At 43.4% G+C, this 23,986-nt stretch overlaps 1 protein-coding gene across 1 annotated transcript in view; it reads left to right on the top strand.

Moving 5' to 3' along the window:
• Positions 1-16,208: 16,208 nt before the first annotated feature.
• The window catches only part of DNER (delta/notch like EGF repeat containing), a 105,727-nt gene continuing 97,949 nt past the window's right edge, over positions 16,209-23,986 (top strand). The window contains exon 1 of the mRNA XM_033150337.1: positions 16,209-16,646. Within this exon, the coding sequence (XP_033006228.1) occupies positions 16,386-16,646 (261 nt within the window). The 5' untranslated portion in view covers positions 16,209-16,385. The remainder of the gene's footprint in view (positions 16,647-23,986) is intronic.

The following is a 23,986-nucleotide window of genomic DNA, read 5'->3' as shown; positions in this document are numbered from 1 at the left end:
TACTGGGCTGTGTGTATCCATCTAGCCAAGTCTGCAGTTTTTTCCTCCCAAAGACAACTTTGTACATAAGTACAGAAATTGAAAAACATGTATTGGCACATCTAGTTAAGTAGACTAGTTCTGTGTACCATCACTTGCCCCTGATTTCCCTCCGTCATGTATTGTCTGATGTGCAATCCACATGGCTCTCTGTGTACTCCACTCGCAACAATTGTTACATTTTGGACATGGGCATTTACTGGTCCATGTTTTCTCAAATTAAGAAATAATTTAATTTTATTAAATATATTGTCAATAATTCCGCCTTTGTAAGTAGGTAGAATCTTTCTTATAGCTTAGTTTAATGTAGTAGTAGGATATATTGGCTACAATCTTTACCAGAAAATACTCTAGAACCATTCACACAGTGATTTAGGCAACAGCCTCTTACTGGTGAGCTAGGATGAAATTGATTTTTCTTGTGTAGTTGAAAAACCCAACAACCGATTGGTCTGGCCAATATTTATGGTGTGGCCAGAGCATTTTGAATTGATGTAAAGTTTTTTATAAAGTCGAATTAGTATTTTCCTTCCCTGTTCAATCCTTTCCCCTTGATTTAAGTTTCCCCCCCCCCTGTATGTCCTCCTCCGTCCCCTAAGCCCTCCCCTCCCCTAGCACCTTGCCCCCCCCCCCCCCCCAGCACTGGTGTGGATCAAAACAGTTCAGCATTTCTTTTGACACAGATAAAACACATGTAAGCAATGCTCTGTCCGATTGTTTTCTGTGCTGATTTCTCAAATCTGCAATAATTTACTTCATCAGGTTAATGTTTTTACCTGAATATAAATAAAGTTTGCTTCACCTTTTTGTTCATAGTTCTGTACTGTATGCATAAGTTCAATTGTGTAAATTATTCCAATGCAAGTAAATCATCTTAATTCTCCTTGGCTGGCTAGCCACCTTGTCATGGATGATTTACCATTAAAACAAGAGTTTGCAAGATCTGGTATTCTTTTATTTTTATATGAGTTCAAAAACAAGACTATTCCAAAACATTCCCGAGATGTACATCCTGTATAGTTCATCTCTTAAGTGAAAATTTGACAGAGATTACTTTATTCAACTTTGAGAAATCAAAATAAAACACTTGAGTGCTGTTAATTTGGTTGGATGATCAGGGTAGAATATCTATGAAACATCAGCAAGTTTCCTTTTCAGATGAAGAACCTGTAACCACACAATGTACTTTAGTACATGTAACTGACATTCTCTTTTAAGTTAATGTTCACAGAATTAAATGGGACTGGCCATACCGTGCACCACTGAACTGTGATGGGAAGCTGAATGTGAAATCCTTGTGCAAAGACTCTGAGCAGTCTGTCAGATTAGAACTGAATGGAAATGCGTCACAGTGGACATAAAAATTGGTCATGCAGAACATGGCTAGCATTTCGTAGAAACCGAAAGGCAGTGTTAAAAAGTATGGACTGGTATTTAAAAACTGTTCTGATAACGCTATCAAAACTTGGCACAAAAGACTCGTGTTTATAGTGTGTTGATAGCAACTTGTTCTTTTTTTTAAGGTTCTATATTTTAAAAAGACTGACTTATGTAAAAATATTTTGTATTAAAATATCATCTGTATTGATATTTTTTTACCCATGTTGTCTCCCTACAGAACCTGGCTTTCATTGACTTGTAGTTCTTAAATTTAAATAGTTTATACTAGTGATCCAGTGCCTGAAAGTCCATGTGGCTTGGGGGGCTGCCATGAGAAAAGCATGTCTGTACACTTAGATATGGGGCTGGTGGCAGCTAAAGATTGTATTAGATGCAACAAACACATGTATCTAACAGAATAGCTCGTGATGAAGCCTAACTCTGGCATTCTGGATGTTTGTAGAAAATGCTTGCAAACTCTGGTTTCCCAGAGAATAATGTGGGGCACTGATTGGTGTTCTGAATGACATATCTCTGCAGTTAATAAAAGGATTGACAATAACCGCTTTGAAGAGATCAGTAATGCTACAGAAAAAGTCTTTTATGGGTTGTTATATTACCAGTATTCTGTAGGTTATCACTGTTACCAGGAATAAAATACTCATCTCAAACTAGACTAATTGATGAACCGTAGTGCTTGAAAGCAACTACTGAAGTTCAGTGAAGATGGATTCCTTGACTCCTACTTCAGCCTTCTCTTGTGCAAAGCTGTGTGTTATCTAAAGAAATAACTGAAATTCTGCCTAAGCAAAATGAATTTAGCAATAACTACTATGCAAATCAGATTTATGAATTGGTAACTGATGAAAGCAGAGCTTTCCAAACTCTTCATGTTGGTGACACACTCTTTAGACACAGTAATTCAGTTTTACTAGCGAACCAGAGGTTAAACTAACCCCTTTCCAACCCCGGGAAGAGTGTAGGTAGCGTTCGCACGACACTGCAGTTTATGCACTAAGACGTTGCAATACACAGTTTGAGTTAAAGAAGAGGAAGCAGTAAATGGGCAGCTCTCACAATGGTATAACTTAAGAAGTTGTGTCCCCCAATGTTCTGTATTGAGTCTGTGACTTGCTCATCACTGATCTGGTGAGCAGGGAGTAGTAATGTCTGATGATAATGCCAAGTTAATTAGAGTGGTAAAAACAAAAATAGCTGATGAAGAGCTCCAAAAATATTTCCAAACTAGGCAAATATGCAGTATAATTGCAAATGCAATTTAATGGAAGCAAGTGTAAAATGATGTACAACATGGCAAGATTCCTAACCTTTAGACTCAAATGGGGGCTGAGTCGGCAGTTAGTGAGCAGGAAAGGGATCTTGGGGTTGTGATAGGTAGCTCAATAAAAGTGACAACACAATGTTGGAACATTGGGAGAGGTCAAAAATAAAATGGCCAATAATAGCTGCCCATTATACCTTTATTGAAGTCTGGTGTGACTCCACTTGGAATATTGTGCACAGTTCTTGTCATGGTACCTCTAAAGAGTATCTTGGGCAAAAGGTACAGAACAGGGGAAACAGCTGCCTTTTCCAGATAGCATGCAACATTTGAGATGACTATAGTTTGGAGGGGGAAAGGGAAATAAGTGTAGATAGGATAGAAATTAATAAAATTATACACAGTACTAAAAGAAGACAGTCTTACCACATAATACTAGAACTGGAAGCCATCCAATGAAACTGACCATGTATGTTGAGAAGTACTTAATTTTGTCTGTCCTGAATCTGCGCCCAGAATGGAGTTTGGTAGTGGCTACCACTACATCTCGTGTTATATTGTAAACTGCCCTGTGATCTTTGGATGAAGGGTAGTATAGAAATTTGATGATGATGATTATGGAAGGGAAGGGCTTGGTAGTTCTACTGTCCTCAGGATTTTGGGGGCAGCAACCTGAAAGATGGCTTTATCTGTAGCAGCCTCCAACTTGTGGAATTCCCTCCCTGAAGTTGCCAGATGCAACTTCACTATACAGGTTTCTGGGTCTGCTGAAGACAAATCTTCACTCTGGCCTCTTGACACTTGAGATGTGTTCTTTCAGGAGCAGCCCTATTCCTGTGACTTAAATTTAACATTTTAATTCTGAACTTTAAATAATTGTAGCCTACCCCGGGACCTGCTTGCTTAATAGCAATAGCAGATACCGGTTGGCCACTGTGAGAACAGAATTGGGCCTTTTGTCTGATTTAGCAGGGCTACACCCATGAGAACATTTTTCTTAAGTTTGATTAACTGATTCTATAAGACGAATCCTGTAAATCTGCTGAATGCAAAGTATTTTATATTGGCATTGCTAAATTTCGCTGCTGCTGCTAATAATGGCCAAAGGATACAACGTCAGAAACTTTCTGATCCTTCCAACTGAAAACATTTTGACAGCCACACTGGTTTTGAAGTTTCAGGCCTCGACAGTACACTTTAAAGCATATCTGTGAAACTGTAGTGGTAGGAACCGAGGTTTGTTACTTTTTTAAAAAGCTGGCTCTATACAAAAGCTGAAGTGTGTCCAGTATCTTTCTGTATAATACAGCTGCATGATTCATGCTACTTCTACAGCTGAAGATCATCCCCTACTTCATGTGATGCTACTTCATTAATGCATTTTGGCTGGCGTGGAAATTAACTTCCATGATGCCATGTTTGTAGGTTTTCCAGACACAGCTCATTTCCAACTTTTGAAAACTAGTTTAGTCTGATCAGATAGCAGGGTTCTTATGCTGAAATAAACATTCCTGTATGGGTATACTTCTGTATCTGCAATCATTCATCCATTTTTACTGGACAAATAGCTGTTGCTTCTGCCCTTTGAGTTTGTGGCAGCAATAAGTATTTCCTCATTCCCTTTTTGTCAGGCACATGTGAACAGTGTGGAATAAATACTTGAAACTAAGCTTCTATACATAATCCATGTCCGTGTGTCCCTTAGCATTAACCATGAAAATAGTGTCAACACTTATCTAAGCTACTGCTCTAGTAATTTGTGACCTCTCCTTCCTTGGGTCTTTCCCCAAAAGAATCCCAGATTCATGAGTTGGTGTTCCTAAATGTGTGATCCTGTTTTGAGAACTGGGGCATTTTAAGATAATGTTAAAAGCTATCAAAGGAAAAACAACCCTTTGTTGGTACAGAGGGAAGAATTCTCATCCTGGTTTTGCATCTAGACATATTTTTTGTCTTCTAAAGGTATAATTCAGCAACATAAGTAGTTTACATTGTACCACCTTTCAAACATCAAAGTGGACAAATCCATAAAAATTCTCCTAGGTAGGCTATCCACTTTTGATTACTCCAGGGGTGGCAAACCTTTTTCCAGCCAAGGGCTGCACTGATCCATTGTCAACCACCTGGATGTCAACATGAGTATGGATGAATTGTTTAAAGTGGGTGTTACCATCCTTTTTGTTTTTGAGGACATATTTGGAGTGGGTCACATAAACCTCTTGACATCACAGAATTGCAGCAGTCATCATTTTAAACAATATTCATAGAGTTGGAAGGGACCACAAGGGTCATCAGAGTCCAACTTCCTGCAATGCAGGAATCTTTTGCCCAACATGGAGCAAAATGTTTTGCTTTATTTTAATATTTTGGAGTCCTGAAAAAAAATATCTAGGGCATATGCAGCCCATAGCCCACAGATTAGACCAGGGGTCAGCAAACCTTTTCAGCTGGGGGCCGGTTCACTGTCCCTCAGACCTTGTGGGGGGCTGGACTATATTTTGAAATAAAAATAAAAATGAACAAATTCCTATGCCCCACAAATAACCCAGAGATGCATTTTAAATGAAAGGACACATTCGCGGGCTGGATTTAGATCTGGCCCCTGGGCCTTAGTTTGCCTACCCATGGGTTAGACCGTCAAGAACCACCTGCAGCTGAAAGTATTGGGGTCAGTCATTGCCCACGTGGTTTGAAGACAAGGATTTGGAAATTTGATGCTGCCCATATCCTAATGAAAGTGACTTCTTATCGTATAGCAGTGCTCAGTAACAGCCAGGAAAATGGGCCTCATAGGTAAGAGAAACAGTTCTCTGTTGTCCTGCTGTTTTTCCATTGAAGATTTGTTTATTTTACAAGCTGCATAACATTACTTACTGTGTTCAAACTTTTTTGAGGTTTTAATTACTGTGCAGCCTTTCTCATAATACCGTACTTCCTTTCTTCCCTAATGCTTTGGAATCGAGGGGTGACCTTGAGGACACATTGAGAAATGGCGCTTTATATAATATGTCCATGTTCTTTTATTAATTGCCAGTGGGCTTTCTGAACAGCTGCTGTGTGTTCCTTCAATCAACGATCCACATTTCTAAGGCCTCTTTCTTCTCAGCGAATCCTTTAATTTTTAGAGTGTACTGTCTTGTCTTAACTTACATGACAGAAACATGAGAGACACTTAGTTTGTAAAATAATTCTGAAATGGAATGATAGCAGAACAGAAGGGAAAGCACTGTTTTTAAAATTTTTAAAGTTCATAGAATTTTAGATGGGCGGGGTATAAATAAATTATTATTATTATTATTATTATTATTATTATTATTATTATTATTATTATTATTATTATTATTAGAGTCGGAAGGCACCCAAGGGTCATCTAGTCCAACCCCCTTCAATGCAGGAATCTCAGTTGTATCTAATATAGTGCTAAATTAGAGACACTCAGTGGTAATCTTGTTTCACTGGCAAAATACTTTACAGCAGCAGAACCTTATGTGTAAGAGATTACAGGTTTCTAGTAACTGTTGCACACCAGATTTGTGCAATCTGTTGCACAATGAGCACAAATGTTTCAGTGGATTCCTCCGTTGTGCAACATTAAAATTCATCCATCTGCTAGTACATGTCATGGACTGGTTGGACGCAGAGGAATGGTGGGAGGGAACCAGTTGGGGAACCCCCAGGGGAAGAAGGCTCAAAGCCAGGGGAATGTTGGTGAGACAATACAGTATAGAGGGAGAAGACTGAAAGGAGGAGGTGTCTGTAGCTGAAGAGGTAACAGGGCTGTGGCAGAGAGAAGTCCAGAATCAGAGGCAGAAGCTGAAGCAGGAAGCGCAATGAGGGAGGTCCAGAGGCAGAGATGAGTCAGGCTGGTGAAGAGGCACGGGTGTCCACCCCCCCCTCCTGTTGTGACATTGTCACAAGCTCCCTTCTGGTCTCCCAGAACGAGAAGAAGTATGAAGAGGGCAGAGGAGAGATGGGCACCACACAGTTGAAGTTGATTGCTTGAGGATCCCTCCACAGAGGAAGGGACTTAGGCAGCTGTGTGGAGTCAGGAACCTTCAGTCTCAGCAACTGCTTCATGGGGGCAAGACTGAGTTGCTGTGCTCATTTAGGCCTGACACTCCTGTGCTGATCATGTTTTTGAGAATAAAGAGTTAACTCCAACTGCGCGGTGTGATTTACTGCTGGCTTGCTCCTGACACTGCAAGAGCCCCTATTCTAGATGGAAGAGAGCACCAGATACAGCCCCAAAGTTGCAAAGCAATTTTTAAACATTGAAACCCACTTTACAAGGTGATCGCTCTTTCATGTTCATGATGAACAGTGCCATCATCCTCTGCATGTCTACTCATAAGCAAATCCTATTGAGTTCAGTTGAACTTAACTGTTGGAAGTTGTTCCATTTGCACAAAGTGCTACATTGACTGCTATCCGTTGTTTCCTACTTGGCCCAGATGGCTTGTTAAATTTTACTGGCAGATAGTTCCACTTTGCTATACTATAGGCCTGAATTTATAACCCCTTGTTTGTCATTCAACACACATACAACCTACCACTCATTTTTTTGTGAAGGATGTGTCATTCTGTGTTTTACTGGAAACAGGGCTATAAGGTCTGAGGTGATTACTGTAAGTCTATCAGAACAGAATGCTTTGTTGTTTTGGTGAACTGAGAACATTGGGGATCTTCCCTACGGAAAGTGGGGGGAAGCAGTGAGGAAAGAGAAGGCTTTAAGCACTTGATAGAAAATAAATACTGTGATGTGTACGTGTTCATGCATACTACTGAACTTTTATTTGGTTTATTGAAAATTACCATGAAACTGTTGATAACTTCTGTGTTCCTATAGTCAATTGAAGCTATGTTTAAGCTGCTGAACAGTGTGAAACAAATCTTACAAAGTCAACAGTTCCACATGTGCACAGGCACCTGTTCGGGGCAGGGAGGGCAACATTTATCAGAGACCATTCTAGGCCAGGGAGGGGTGGAGAGCCTGTGGCCATCCATACATTGTTGGCTTGGACTCCAACTCCCATAAATCCCAGGCATCGTGGCCCAAGGTCAGGGATGATGGGAGTTGTAGTCCAGCAACAACTGGGAGGTTTTAGGTTCCCCGTCCCTGCTATAAGGTGACGAATAAAGTAAAACGTATTAAATGCCAACTTGTCAATAGCCCCTATGGTTCCTTTCTTTTACTTCATATCCTCAGCAGTATTTAACTGAATTTCCACTTGCAAGATTGAGTCTTAAGTAGAATATCTCTTTAATAGTGGGTATACATAAATGATATTTTAGCCAATTATCCGTGAACATATTATTAATCCTATATGCAACAGGGAGTCAAGTTTTTCCCTTTATTTACCCTTGCTTGGGTTTGAAATGCATCGTTAGCCTAATAGCTTATTAGTGCAGCTTGAATCACTGACAGTCTTACTCAACCTTATATCTGAGGATTATCCATATCAGAGTAGCTGAAAGAATTAGAGAAGATCATTCTGTTTTGGATAAATAGCAAATAAAGATATTTTAAAATCCCCCAGATTTCCCTGTTCATGAAACATGCACACGCACATACCTAATCACAGATTGCTTCCCATAATAACTCCACATTGGGATATAAAGATTGGTGCAAGGCATACAGAACTCCTTTGAGAGAACTCTGTGATTTAAATATGGATTCCATATATGTATAGCAGAGCATAACTCTGGGCTCCTGGGGAATCGCAGAATGTGCTCACTGAAAATATGACAGCTTTACGGTTAGTGCCATTTCTAAATCGAAATTATTAATAATATTGGTCAGGCACGAGATACATTAAAGGGACTGCTCCAGCATAATCAGGACAATTAAGCCATGTTTTCCTCAGTGTTTATTTTCCTTAATAGCTGCCAGTATTGGGCTGTGTATGTTGCTAACAAATTAACTGATTACAGCAAAAGAATGCAAAACCACTCACTTGCATCTGGTTCCTTATTTCCGCTTTATGTGCTGATTTTAAATGTTTGCGGGTCTATAAAAACAACAGCAGAAAATGCAGCCAAATTGTTCCCTGAGGTGAGGAGCCACATATTAATGTGTGTTTGTGTGTGTATGCATCTTTTGCTCAAGTAATGAGAACTCTGGGAAATAAAAACAAAGTACTCAATGTAAAGATGTATGTGTATAATTTTATCTCAGTATCCAGAAAAGGTATGTTGCCTCTTTGTCATGTGACCTTGTCAATTAGAACAGCATTGTCAATAGGATGTGATGCAGCTTGGAAAGCCAATAGCCTTTCTTGCCAGGAGACAGATTGGTCGTGGCTTTGTTACAAGTGATTCTAAGAGTGCTATATGTGGCTTTGTCCTGTGCATCTTTTTACACTGTGTGTAAGATCTGTTGAAGCCAATGGCACTTCCACCCACATGAATGGGGAGAAGGTCCAGTGAGTCCTTTTTTTATAAGTCCTAATAAAAAAGAGAGTTAATATAACAGTCAATATAATTATTAACAGAGCCGTCTTAAGGGGATCTGCCGCCCTGGCGCGGCTATCCCTCCGGCGCCCCCGCCATGCCGCCTCTCCGCCGCCTCCCTCCCGCGCTTGCCGCCCCTTGGGAGGGGGGTGGGCGAGCGGGGGGTGAGGGGCGTGGCGCTGGAGCGGCGCGGGGCTCTGCGCGCCCTTCCAGCGCTTCCGGGATGGGAGGCGAGGGCGGCCGGCTCGCGCTCCCGCGCAGCTCGCGCTCCGCGCGCAGCTGGACGGCGCGGCGCTGCTGGGCAGCTCGAGCTGCATTGGGCGGGTGGCCGGCTGCGCGCGGGAGCGCGAGCCGGCCGCCCTCGCCTCCCAGAGCCCCAGCTGGAGTGCTGGAAGGTCGCGCAAAGCCCCGCGCCGCTCCAGCTGGGGCTCTGGGAGGCGAGGGCGGGCGGCTTACAGCCCGCCCGCCGGCGCGCGAGTGCCCGCCTGCCCGTGGGGGCGGGGGCGGGTTGGGGAGGAGGAGCCCGGTATGCCGGCGGGCTCGCGGGGGCGCCCCTGGGGCGCCCAGCGCCCTGGCGCACCGCGCCACCGGCTTCTATGGATGAGACGGCTCTGATTATTAACAAACTCTCAGAATATCAGCAGATAATAACTAAACAGAAGTTCACTCTCGACCATTACAACAAATCATTCCTAAATTATAATCAAGAAAAATAGCAGCAAAGTTACAGTACATAAAATACCACAATACATTAAAAAAAGAAAACATGTGGAAAGATTGGATTGAGCAACAAGATCACATAACATGAAATTATTAAAAGATTCCACCTCCTCAAGTCCTCTTCTCTCTTCCCAAAGGCTTTTGCTGTTCTTAAAGCTATGGCCCGGGAGAGGCTGTTGCTCAGCTGGACTGGACTGAGGGTGGGGAGGTGAGGCTCTTCCGCCCTTCCCAAGCTGGCAAGACGCTGAGGCAGTGAGGCAGAGTAGCAAGGTGTTACAGCTACTCACATTTCTGTGCCTCTCTCTCTAGTTACCCCATCCCACTCTGCCCCTGGAGCCCTCCTCAACATTTCTGTTGGTTGTGGGATGGGGCTGGGGCTGAAAAGGCCTGGTGCTTGTGCAGGAGGCTCAACATGCAAACTTTTGAATCCAGACCTTAGCCTGATATGAATTGTTTGTGAATGCTGTTAATGCGGGACAGAAAACAGCAGATAGTTGTAAACCGTCTGTACATTCTAGCCAGGGTAGGTGTTAATTCATGTTACGTGTGTGTGTGTGTGTGTGTGTGTGTGTGTGTGTGTGTGTGTGTGTTTCTTTGTGAAACAGCCTTGATTATCAGGTGCAAAACAAATTTCCTCCTGCAATGATGACTTCATGCATTGCAGTTATATTTGTGTTTACTCAGAAGTAAGTTCCACTAAGTTTGATGGGGCTTACGTGCTAGTAAGTGGGCATAAGGTTGCTGTTCAAGTCATGCAGAACATTTTGTTCAAAGCCCCTTAAGAGAATTGAGGCATTCAAGCTACAACCAGACTCACTAGATAACTTCTGGTGCCCACCTTTCGAAGAAAGATGAAACAATTATAGGAAGTGAAGGGACACAGCTGAACTCGTTTTCTGGGACTGGAAGTTACAGCTATGTTACATCCCATTTTTTCTCCTAGGAGGTCATGTGTCATACAGGGTTCTTCTCCCCAATTTATCTTCACAATGGCCCTGTCATGTTTGTTACGTGGATCAATAGTCCAAGGTCACCCAGGGAGTGTTTTGAACCCAGGTCCTAGGTCCAACACTTTAACCACTACATCACATGGGCTCTCTGTGAAGTGCTCCTTCACATCTCGAAATGGCCCATGGATGCTCACCTGTAATATTACAGGTTGGCGGTATGTTCAGATCATATTTGTTGTTGTTGTTCAGTCGTTCAGTCGTGTCCGACTCTTCGTGACCCCATGGACCAGAGCACGCCAGGCACGCCTATCCTTCACTGCCTCTCGCAGTTTGGCCAAACTCATGTTAGTAGCTTCAAGAACACTGTCCAACCATCTCATCTTCTGTCGTCCCCTTCTCCTTGTGCCCTCCATCTTTCCCAGCATCAGGGTCTTTTCTAGGGATTCTTCTCTTCTCATGAGGTGGCCAAAGTACTGGAGCCTCAACTTCAGGATCTGTCCTTCTAGTGAGCACTCAGGGCTGATTTCTTTGAGAATGGATAGGTTTGATCTTCTTGCAGTCCATGGGACTCTCAAGAGTCTCCTCCAGCACCATAATTCAAAAGCATCAATTCTACGGCGATCAGCCTTCTTTATGGTCCAGCTCTCACTTCCGTACATTACTACTGGGAAAACCATAGCTTTAACTATACGGACCTTTGTCGGCAAGGTGATGTCTTTGCTTTTTAAGATGCTGTCTAGGTTTGTCATTGCTTTTCTCCCAAGAAGCAGGCGTCTTCTAATTTCGTGACTGCTGTCACCATCTGCAGTGATCATGGAACCCAAGAAAGTGAAATCTCTCACTGCCTCCATTTCTTCCCCTTCTATTTGCCAGGAGGTGATGGGACCAGTGGCCATGATCTTAGTTTTTTTGATGTTGAGCTTCAGACCATATTTTGCGCTCTCCTCTTTCACCCTCATTAAAAGGTTCTTTAATTCTTCCTCACTTTCTGCCATCAAGGTAGTATCATCAGCATATCTGAGGTTGTTGATATTTTTTCCGGCAATCTTAATTCCGGTTGGGGATTCATCCAGTCCAGCCTTTCGCATGATGAATTCTGCATATAAGTTAAATAAGCAGGGAGACAATATACAGCCTTGTCGTACTCCTTTCCCAATTTTGAACCAATCAGTTGTTCCATATCCAGTTCTAACTGTAGCTTCTTGTCCCACATAGAGATTTCTCAGGAGGCAAATGAGGTGATCCGGCACTCCCATTTCTTTAAGAACTTGCCATAGTTTGCTGTGGTCGACACAGTCAAATGCTTTTGCATAATCAATGAAGCAGAAGTAGATGTTTTTCTGGAACTCTCTGGCTTTCTCCATAATCCAACGCATGTTTGCAATTTGGTCTCTGGTACCTCTGCCCCTTCGAAATCCAGCTTGCACTTCTGGGAGTTCTCGGTCCACATACTGCTTAAGCCTGCCTTGTAGAATTTTAAGCATAACCTTGCTAGCGTGTGAAATGAGTGCAATTGTGCGGTAGTTGGAGCATTCTTTGGCACTGCCCTTCTTTGGGATTGGGATGTAGACTGATCTTCTCCAATCCTCTGGCCACTGCTGAGTTTTCCAAACTTGCTGGCATATTGAGTGCAGCACCTTAACAGCATCCTCTTTTAAAATTTTAAATAGTTCAGCTGGAATATCATCACTTCCACTGGCCTTGTTGTTAGCAAGGCTTTCTAAGGCCTTTACTTCTTGATAAACAATGCAGGCAGAAATTTTTCTTTACTTCTTGATGAACAAGAAGTAATGCAGGCAGAAATTCAATACACACTTTCTTTGCAGGGAGACGCGGTTCCATGTTTCAAGGTTACAGCTGCCATATAGCTTTCAAGGACACTCAATAGTCTCTATATAGAAAAGTTTGAGAAGATGACTGGTGTCCTGTTCTCACTATGCCTTTTTAAACCAGTGACTCTGTAATAGTTGTGAAGGCATAGTTCAAGCAAAGGCAAACTCCGGCCCTCCAGATGTTTGGGACTACAATTCCCATCATCCCTAGCTAACAGGACCAGTGGTCAGGGATGATGGGAATTGTAGTCCCAAACATCTGGAGGGCTGGAGTTTGCCTATGCTTGGCCTCGTTTCATGTGGACTCTTAGTCTGTAATGCATTACACTGGCCTGCTGAGGGCTATGCAATAATAGCAATTCATGACAAATAGAGGATTTGTTCCCCTGAGGGTTTTGTTGAGTTCATTTATCTCCCACTAAAAAATAAAGTAGATCAGGCAAGCCTGAAGTCTGCTTGACACTGCTGCAGAGGAAGAGAGGACGGATTGCCTTATTTTTATTTTTACGTTACTAGAACCAGAAATCTAAAAGCAGAGTGAGCTGCAAAATAGTGGCTAGCATGTGAGCAGGGACCTGCTCTAAGAGTTAAAGAATAGGGTGCCACTGAGCATATGCAGAGCCCAGGAATTTGTTTTCAGCATCAGAACTGAATTCATAGTTCTGTCGCACACAAATCCAGTCCTGATTTTCCTCCTAAATTTTCTTATCTCATGCAGCCCTGGGCTCCTTTGGGAAGAAGGGTGGCATATACATTTAATCAATGAATGAACAGACAAATTTTGAAGGGGGAGGAATTCATCCCCTTTTTTTGTAGCTACTGTTGGCAAAGGGTTGGGAGGCAAGATCTACTGCAAATCACTCCGAGATCTACCAGTATATCCCAATATATCTTCTATTGCTCGTATTGATTTGTACCCGCAAATTAATATATTTATTAGAAGTATGTGTGAAAGCACAACTGGGTGTTTGTGATTGCTTGGGGTTCCCCTAGGCATAAACAAATGTGTTTTCGAGAGCCTGGGAAGGCAGGAGAAAACAATTTCCCTTCCCATCAAACATGGTTTAGTGGACAGAGGACCTGGATTGAGGAAGTCTGGACCTGGATACAGAGATCACTTTTGCCATGGAGTACCTCTGTTTGTTTAAATTGTTCTGCATATAGAATTTCACCTTCAACATTCTACATTTAAGAGTTCATGTCCAGTAGGGAGCCTGTGTGTCTACATATTGACATCATAATATTGCCAGAAATTGTGGTGGTACTCAATAGCACAGAGGAAGAGACTTGGGGTTCATAAGCATGTGAATACAAAGTTGAAAACTGAGTAACTTCATTTTTCTGCTTCCCTGTAATATTTTGTATGGAATTATTATTTTAGAGTTATGGGCAGGATACTTTTTAAGTGTTTAACTGCATTGCTTTTTATACTCTGTAAACTGCCCTGGGACCTTCTGGTGAAGGGTGGGTAAAGAACACAATAAATAAATAATAATATTGATAATATGAACTGTAAGGCCTGTAGAGGGAGTTAGTGTGGCACCAAGTGTATAACATGAAAACTCAGCATACAAGGAGTGGAAGACGTTGAGAAGTACTGTAATGGAAAAATGCATTGCCCTTCCCATCAGCTTGATTAGACTAGACTGTGATTAGTCTAGTAACAAATTCAATCTGAGCAATCAGTTTGGCTTAATTCAGGCAACACTTTCAGTTGCCGTCACACACAATACTGGGAAGTTGCTATTTTATATAAGAGCTGGCAATATGAAGCTGCCTTAGATCACTGTACTCAGTCTTGTCTAACCAGTAGTGGTTCACCAAAATTTCAGGCAGAGGTCTTGACCAGCACCTGCTACCTAATCATTTAGGCTACAGATTAAATATGGGGCCTTCTGCAGGTGCTCTACCATTGAGCTATAGCTCTTCCCTATAAATACTTAAATGCCCATTACATTTTGCAGAGGGCTGACCTCTCTTCCATGCCACCTACCGGTACCATATGTCAGCTACTCCAGTTCTCACCATCTATTTCCATCACCCACTTACCACCAGTTTCTCCACCCTGGTGAGCAGAGGCCAATATTTGATCTGGAGAAACAGCGCCAGCCCTCCTGCTTCCTCCTTTCACAGTGGCAGAATGAATGCTGGCTGGGGAGGTCGCCAACTCTCCTCCTGCCTAAATTCCTCTCCCCATCAGCATAGCAGATGTTGTTTCTACAAGCAAAGCAGCAGTTGTGGGTACATGCTAGTTTATGTAGGCTTGTTCTTGCGCCAGGTTTAGTGCAAAGTGATACATGCGTGCATTTGTGCTTTAGCTGGCTCATTAGGGCTAATGGGGCACTGCCCCACCAATCGCAGGATGATCCACCCCTTCTACCTGTGAGGCAGCAGAAGTGTATGGCCTCTTCGCTGCCACAGCCTTGGAGTTGCCATTGTGCCCACTTCCGAAGCCAGTTCCTGAAGAGGACGGGATGCATTAGAAAACTGCAATCGGTACCCAATTCCTTCTTTATTCAAAGATGTACGGTATGTTTTCCTGGGGTGGGAGGGGAGAGGAAGCAATGGGTTGCCTGTGTTTGGCTACCCTACTGGTGCAACTCAACTGATGTCCAGCTTCGTTTTATTTTTACTTGTTTCGAGAGTGACAAGGAGACATAGTGTTGGCAACTGGCGATTACGCAGATAACAAATGGGTCAAAACGATGGTGTGAGGAATGCATTCTGGTTGGGGTTCCAGCCGGCCACACACTCTTTCAAGATACTCCAGTTTTCAACCAGCAATAATCGTGCCTCGGATTAACTTCATTAATCCTTCATCCCCACCAACAGTCGGCATTCTGTTCACTGAGCATAACTAATATTCTTCTATCTGTTTTTTTTTTTGGGGGGGGCTCCATCTGCACTCCCCACGAGGGAGATTTTTATGTACTTCTGCAAATAGCTGAAGAAGTTCCCCAAACCCCGCAACAACTTTCCTTTCGAAGGTGTATGGTGTCCTTTTAGCTACAGGACCGTCAGGACGATCCAAGGTCTGAGAACTGAAGTGTGGTACATAGGATTTATTTTTGTTTCTTAAATCCTGACTGATTGAGAATGAGAACCAGTCACACCTTCTCAAATTCACCGGGGACAAGGACGCCATATTCTGTGGAGGCTGCCTTGCAAATCACACACTCGTACTCATGGAGAGTTGTTGTTGTTGTTGTTGATTATTCTGCTCTCCCTCCACAGAGCTCAAAACAGCCTACATGGGTTTTCCCCGTTCCCGTCGTACCCCATCGTCACAACCACCCTGTGTGGTGGACTCTGGCTCCAAGGTCACCCAACAAGCTGGCTGAGGATTTGAATCCTGCCCAGCTGGCCCTTGTCTCCCTATTACCCCTCAGTGGCATAATGGCGCCCAGGAGGTGAACTCTCTCACCAAGGACCCAGCTTGCCCGTAGGCAAGTCACCGCCCTTCTCCCTGCGCTTGCCTGGCCTCCTGCGCCCCTCTTAGCACCAGGGCGCTCTTGGCGGCGCTGCGCTGGGCGGGAGCGCCCTCTTCCGGCTGCCGGCGCCGGCGCTTCTCCATGCCGGCCACTCCCTCCCCAGTCTCCGCCCGCGCGTTGCCAGAGCCGGGTAGCAGCTGAGGCGTCTCCTGCGCCTCGACTTCTTCTCGCCGGGAGCCGGAGAACCGAGACCCGGGCTCCCTTCTCGCCTTCGCCCCGGGAGCCCCCGGGACCCGCCACCATGTCCTGCGCCGCCCCGCTCCTCCTGCTGCTCCTCAGCCTGGCCCAGCGCCGCGCCTGTCTCGCCGGGCCAACCGCCGCCGCGCCCCTCGACAGCCCCGCCGACCCCTGCCTCAGCCAGCCCTGCCGGAACAACGGCACCTGCTCCTCGGCGCTGGCCAAGCTCCCCGCCGTGCCTCACCGCCTGCCGCTGCTTTTCCTCTCGCCTCAGCCTGCCTATAGCTGCGCCTGCCCGCCGGGGGTCACCGGCACCGACTGCCAGGTAAGCCCGGCGCGGAGACGTGCCTCGCCTGCGCCTTGGTGGCCGCCCGTCCGAGCCCTTTGGAAGCGCCCGCCCTGGCGAGTCTCCAGCTGCCATTTCTCCTTACCCTTGCCTGCTCTTTCCGCCCGTCTCATCTCTCGCCCTCCCTTCTCCCACCCGTTTCCCTGGGTTTCCATCTGCCTATGGATTCGCCGGATCCCCTCCTCCTCCTCCTATCGCCTCCCCTCTTTTCACGGCCGGGATTGTGCTCTTATCTCTGTGCAATTTCCCCTCTTGGCACTCGCTGGAGGAGAGATCTCCCTCTCTCCCTCTCCCATCTGATTCGTGCAGTCACGTCTTGTTGCCTTAAGCCTCTCTCTGCAGATCTCCTCGTCGCTGACCTCCCCTCCTCTCACGCCAATTTCCATGTCTATTTGGCGTTAAACAACTGCCTCGATGCCCAGGGCCGTTCCTCTCCAGCCCTCTCTAGTAGGCAGAGGGGTCCTCGGGCATCTTGTCTGCACGCACACGGGCAGACCAGACGGCCGGGGCTCCGTGCGCCTGTTCGTCACTGCGGATTCGGGTGGCGGCGCCGGGAACGAGGGCAATTGCTCGAGGGCTCAGGATGAAGGGCATGTTGGGCACCTTGAGTAGGTGCGCCCCCCATGGCTTTCGCGTGTAGGTTATTAGGCTCGGTAAAGCTGAACTTGGTTTTCCCCTTCAGTGATGATGGTTTTTTGTGGTTGTCAGAATCGTAGGTCTTGTTGTGTGAACCTTTCAAGCATTCTGCTAACTGTTGGCTGACTTAAACCAGAGCGATGTTTCTGCTGTGCTCAAGGTTAAATCTGAATATTTTAGTGTTGCTTTCTCTCGGCCCCCCCCTTCTTTTGGAGAACAATTTCTGTACTTTTATTTACAGATCCTGCCCCCGTGCTTAATATACCAGTGGGGGGGGGGGTTGGCCACTATTGTCAAGATCAGGGTTTGTTCTTAGACTTCAAGTCGTTTTGTGCTTTGACTATCCGTTTAGTGGAATGTTAATGGGTTGGTAAAATATAACTTGAGCAGCTGTTTTTTTTTAATCAATTCCTTATTGATGAAAAATACAATGAAGGCTGAAAACTGCTTTGAAAGGCTTTACTAATAATCCCCATTTACTCTGGTTTTTATTTTTTTATTTTTAATATAGAGCTTTTAATCTTTTCCACTTTGGTGAAGAAAGAAGATTATTACTATGTTGACTTAAAAATGGTGTACTTGCATCCCTTCCATGGGGGGGAAAAAAGAAAAGAAAATGTCAGTTTGGTTTGATTTCAATGGATACAATTGGTCGGTGGAAGCTTCAGTCCTGTTCATACTTCCTTGGAAAGATCCACTGAGCTTTGTTTAAAACATGCTTGGACTATTATGGAGAGGGCAATTTTTTTCCTGCTTTTTTTCTTTTTCTTTTTCATTTTACGATGCACGGCAGAAGGGTCTGTGACCTTTCTTTCTTTTATTTTTCCAGAGGGGTAACTGTTGCAGTAAAAAGATCAGGAGTGTCTTGTGACACCATAAAAACCAACTAATTTATTATGTTACACGCTTCTATGTGAACTACCTTCCACTTCATCTGATACATGAAGGATTATCCTGAGTCAGGTGCCATGATACACTTTCTCCTTTTTTATTTATATTGTTAAAAGAAACACAACAGCACCAAAGCTGTAGCATCTGTGGATGCAGGGAGGACGAAAGCATTGGAGATTTAAAACAAACAACCCCCTGCAACGCTGATATTGCTTATTGAACTTATTATAGAATAATTCTTGAGAGGGACTGAAATAAAGTTATGTGTTTTGTTTTAGAGAGCCTGTCTTGCCTCCTTTCAGCCATGCAAGTCCACCACATTGTGTCAAATCAATTAGATTTAAGTGAATTATCAGGAATATTTTTTTTACCTAGCTTAGCAGTCTCATTAACAAGAGTTTGACTGTTCACAGGCTGTCTTGTGTGCTAGTAGAGAGAGAGAGAACAGTTTGGTTGGTGCTGCCTGCTGATGGCTATATACTGTAATATGTGTGACACAGATAAATTGTTCTTCTAAATGCCAGAACAGCCTAATGCTGATTTGCAAAGGCCTGAAGCACGGCTGACCCAAAACATTTCGGCACTGGAGGTGAACTGGGAAGAAGGGATGAGTGAAGATCTACAATGAGAACAGGGGGTGGAAATCAAAACAACCTAACCCGACAGTTGAAGTGGGGATCGAAGGCCATCGGTGCGGGGAAAGGGGCCTGCTCTGAATCATGCCAGGTGGGTGCAGAGTCCAGGAGACTCTAGTGTTGGGAAAAGACTAGCAGTGCCTGCTATTCACCAAGAGGTCTCTAGAGATTTCATTGCACAGCAGCCTCTTGGCAAATAGGAGGCACTGCTGATGGTCTCTCCCTGGAGACAAGCAGCATTTCCTATTAGCCAAGAGGCCACTGTAGAGGCAGCGTTGTGGAGCTGCCTAGGAGGAAGCAGATCTGGCCTCCAAGGATTGTGCCGTAGCTGTCCTTGCCCCATTGCGGAGGCAGAAGCAGTGGGTGATTCATTTCTTGGAGGCTTGATCTGTTGGCCCAGTGGATCCTGCCACCTGAGGCAATTCCCTTGCTTTGCCTTGTGGATGGGCTGTCCCTGGCCTGGAGGAAGAGGCATTGCTTTCAGGAATGGTGTGTAAGGGGCCAGAAGGGATTTTCAGGTTGCAAGAGAATTGGTAAATAAAGTCACGAGTGCTTATGAATCTGAGTTAAGCATAAAAGTATATTGGAATCTTCCCATTGAAACCAGTGACCCTAATCAATGGATTGCAGCAGCTAGTCAGTTGGTGGCCGTAGATGCATGTAGCCTGTTCAGCAGGGCTTGGAGAAGTATCACCATGCAGATGGAACATGGTATTCAGATGCTCACCTGTTTCCACAGCATAAGCACTGGTGGAGGAAGAGGGGAGTGTGGGGAGCGTACCGCCCCCGGCAGCGCCATCCCGGTGGGGTGCCATCGTGGCTGCTCCCCTGCCCACGCTGGTCGCCACACCCCCAGGACACATGCCAGCCATGCCCCCGTCTGCTCTCTGTCCCCCCCCCCCCCGGTGCCAGGCTAAGTTTGTCCATAACTAGTAAGATGTAAATCCATGATTCAGGCATAAGGATGTAGTTTACTTTCGAAGGTATTGATGAGACAGCAGAAATAATGACAAATTTTTATTTAGAAGAAGATGAAAGCTCCAAGATAGGAATTACAACCACATTGCAATAGTTAGATGGCATCTCTAGGACAGATGAATGCTTAAATGGACATCTCTCTCGTCCCACCCCAATATCTGTAATAATATCACAATAATTGTATCTGATTGCAGTGTATTTTTTGGGAACTGGGGTTCAGAGTAAGAGGCAATTTCATCTAAAAATTTGGTAGCTAAAGCAAAACACTCTGCAGTAGGATTGTTAAAATAGCCACAGTGTATTAACTTTAGCAAATTCGGATGCATTTTACAGCATTGTTGTAAGGAGAAACAAGAACGATTACACAGTAGATGCATTCAAAATATTTTTTTTAATAAAGATTTTTATTGGTTTTCAACAAATTATAATCACAACACAAAGTTCCTCTTTGCACCTCCCCACTCCTTTCTGGGACAGATGATAAATTCATTATGTCCTGCCACAACCGTGTTTGTGAACTCTGCAGATGCCAGTTGCTGGAAAGTTCGTTAGAAAATCTTATGAACGGCTACCATATATTTCAACAAAGTCATCCGCATCATGTGTGCTGTTCAAGGTGTGCACCCTTTTTGTCAGTTTTTTTCTGATGTAGCAATTGTCCATACAGTCTTTCTCCATCATGTGATGTGATGTGATGTGATGTCCTTTCCAATTCTATGTGTTATGTTGGGAGTCGTGCTGCCACTGAAAGAAAAGTAGTAAGTTCCTTGTACTGTAAATTGAGCTGGTCTTCTTTGAATATTGCCGGTAAACCCAGACTTGAATTACAGTGTACCTGCTAGTTTGTAATATTGCTTATTTCTATAAATGCTCTCTCCCAGAATGGCTGCACGTGTTCACATAGCCACCACTTAAGGAATGTCATACCAACTGTGTTACACCCTCTCCAGCACATTGGTGAGGATGCTTTCTTAATAGAGTTTCCGCATCTTAATAGAGTAAAATGACATCTAGATATTAACTTTAAAAGTGTGTTCAGAATATTTAAAAAGTATGCAGCTCTTTTCTACCACTCTGGCCAATCTTGCCTGACTTTTTTTAAAAAAAGTTGCCAGCAATCAGTTGCTGTGGCAACTGGTGTCTGTCTAGAGCAGAAGAAAATCCATGCAACCTGTTGCTGCTCACCATTTTTTGGGGGTACATGTACTGTATTAGGTAGTGTATCCTTTTTTAGTTGTGTGCCATCAAGACAAATCCAGTAATCTATCCTTTGCAGGGGGGGTGTTATTGTTTTTGCTTGTTACTCTGTTATACATTTTTGTATTTTTTGTGATCACCTTGTGATCCTTGGATGAAGGGCAGTATAGAAATTTAATGAATAATTAAATAAACATAAACCTATGAGTTACCTGGTGACATGTGTGAGGAACAAAGCCACCATTTCCTGCTGTACCAAATTACAGTGGTACCTCGGTTTATGAACTTAATCCGTTCTTAAACCAAAACCGTTCTTAAACCGAGGTGCGCTTTCCCTAAAGAGGCCTCCCGCCGCCGCTGCCCTTCCACGGTTTGGATCCCGTTCTTAGACTGAGGTAAAGTTCTCAAACCAAGACACTATTTCCGGTTTTGCAGAGTTTGTAAACCAAATTGTTCTTAAACCAGACTGTTCTTAAACTGTATTAGTTTAAACTCCAATGTAATTATTTACATGTATTTCCCAGGAGGAATGCTTTTAAAAAAACTGCTGCTGTGCAGTTGAGATGAGCAGCCTTAGTGTAAAGGCTGCATCCCGGAGGAAAAAGGCTGTGCTTGAATTGGCCCTAAATGATCTAAAAAAGCAATTATATACAGCAGCCAGGCAGCTGTGCATGGAAGCCTTCCTGAGACCAGCCTTTCCAACTCATGGTGTATAGGACAGCAGTCTTAATGTGTTAAGTTGGGTGATCATGGTAGTTTATAGCCAAATTAAAATGAGTTGCTTTTTCCTATTTCTGATTTCTTGGAATAATTTGATTAAAAAAATAATCATTCTGTTGCGGTTCGTTTCAAACCCATCACTGAACTTTCAGATTCATTTTCATGTAGCTGATTTATCAGTTGTGTTTTGATTTTATGCATAGAAATAGGCTGTGCATTTAATGGACATCTTCAGCTTTGTTTTGCTGAATGCTTAAACCCTCTCTGCCTTCTGTGGTTTGGCACTGGTACAGACACTGAGGAACTTGCCTCCTGTTCTGTTTCAGAAGTAATGAATTCCTGGAACGGCTTTCTGTGTCACCAGCACTTGTCTTTAGTGCTGCAGTCCTCCAACCACTTACTCCATGCCACTGAAACTTGGCAATAACATTTCAAGTTAATGGATTTGAGTACTACCATGTATTACCATTCTTATGCCCCTGCCACAAAATGTGGCAGCCACTGTTTCCTGTTTCATTCACTTCTATGTGCCATGTACAACTGACAGATGGTATGCCATTTCTTTGTAGTAGAATGTGTGTTCTGCCTTGTGCTGTTTGTGAATAAGACTCATATACTACAGATGTACTTTAAAAAAAATACTTTGCCAACCATTTGCCAAGATTTCAACCAAAATACGATACTCCAGGTTCAAATTTAAATTCCTTCTCCTGTTAGAACTGAAACATTGGTTATCTCTCATGTTGTCAGTAATGTGCTTAGTATTTGGCTGTGGTTGCCTTCCCATGGAATGCATTTCTGTTGGCAGTATGGATCTTCTTTCCTTCCCTCCCACACAGGCCACTGTGCACCTGGGAGAAACATTCGTGAAAAGAATGGGAAGTCCCATTGTGGAAGTCTGCTTGGACGATGCTTGATGTCTCCCAATGTACTTAATGCACTGTATATTTAATTCAGGCTTGTTTAATTCTCATTGCCACCTATGTTCTTCTGCTTTCGGGTTTTGATCATTTCTGACTCCTGCTTTCAAGTGCTTGCATTTCCTCATAGGAACATAAGTCAATCTAGCTCAGCATTGTCTATCCTGAATAGCAGTGGCTTCCTAGGGTTTCAGGCAGGGGGACTATCTGGAGATACCGGGGATTGAACCTGGGACCTTCTGCATACAATGTAGATTGTCTACCACTGAGCTACAGCCCTTCTCCTCCTTGACCATCAATACTTCATTTTTATTCCATGTTCCACCTTTTCTTTTCTTTTTAATATACATTTTTATTAGTATTTACATACATTTTCCAAACATCTCATCTCATCTCATCTCATCTCATCTCATCTCATCTCATCTCATCATCTCATCTCATCCCATCTTACACAACATTTTGGCTATTTTAGCATGAGACTTCCATCAACCGCGTCTAATGATTTTCAAACCTCATCTCTTAATCTTACATTTGTTATCCTATTACTTTTAATAATCCGTAACTTAAAATCCATTCTCATAAATCTTTTCTGCAATATTTCATATAGTTCTCCTTACAAACCTTCTTGTAGTCCTACAAGCGTAGTCAGTTGGTTACAATTGTATTTCAAATAACTCATATATTTACTCCAATCTTTCAACAATTTCTGGTCCCGCTGGTTTCGAATTCTCTCTGTCATCTTATCCAATTCTGCGTAGTCCATCAATTTCATCTGCCATCCCTCTTTCGTCGGTAGTGCTTCCTGCTTCCATGTCTGTGCCAATAATACTCTTGCTGCAGTTGTCACATATAAAAACAGTTTTTTTATCTTGTCTTTTAATGTCAGTTCCTACAATACCAAGTAAAAATGCTTCTGGTTTTTTAATAAATGTATATTTCAACATTTTTTCATCTCATTATAAATCATTTCCCAGAAGCCTTTCACTTTCTTACATTCCTACCACAGGTGCCTCCCTTTTCCTTACATTTTCAATGTTTATTATTTATTTTATACATTTTAGCTAATTTCACTGGTGTAATTAACATCTATACATCATTTTCATTACATTTTCTTTCAAAGGATTGCATGCAGTAAATTTTGTTCCTTCTTTCCATAATTTCCCCCAGTCTTTTAGCTGTATATTATAACCAAAGTCTTTGGCCCAATGTGTCATAACTGACTTACGGTAACCTCTTCATCTTTCAGATGCCATTCCAACAGCAATTTATACATTTTTGAATGTTTTAAATTTATTTAATATTTCCATTTCAAATTTCGATTCAGTTTTTCTTTAAATCTTCT

The sequence above is a fragment of the Lacerta agilis genome, chromosome 5, assembly GCF_009819535.1.
Source record: "Lacerta agilis isolate rLacAgi1 chromosome 5, rLacAgi1.pri, whole genome shotgun sequence".
In the NCBI taxonomy this organism is placed as follows: domain Eukaryota; kingdom Metazoa; phylum Chordata; class Lepidosauria; order Squamata; family Lacertidae; genus Lacerta; species Lacerta agilis.
This window is presented reverse-complemented; position numbering and strand designations above follow the sequence as displayed.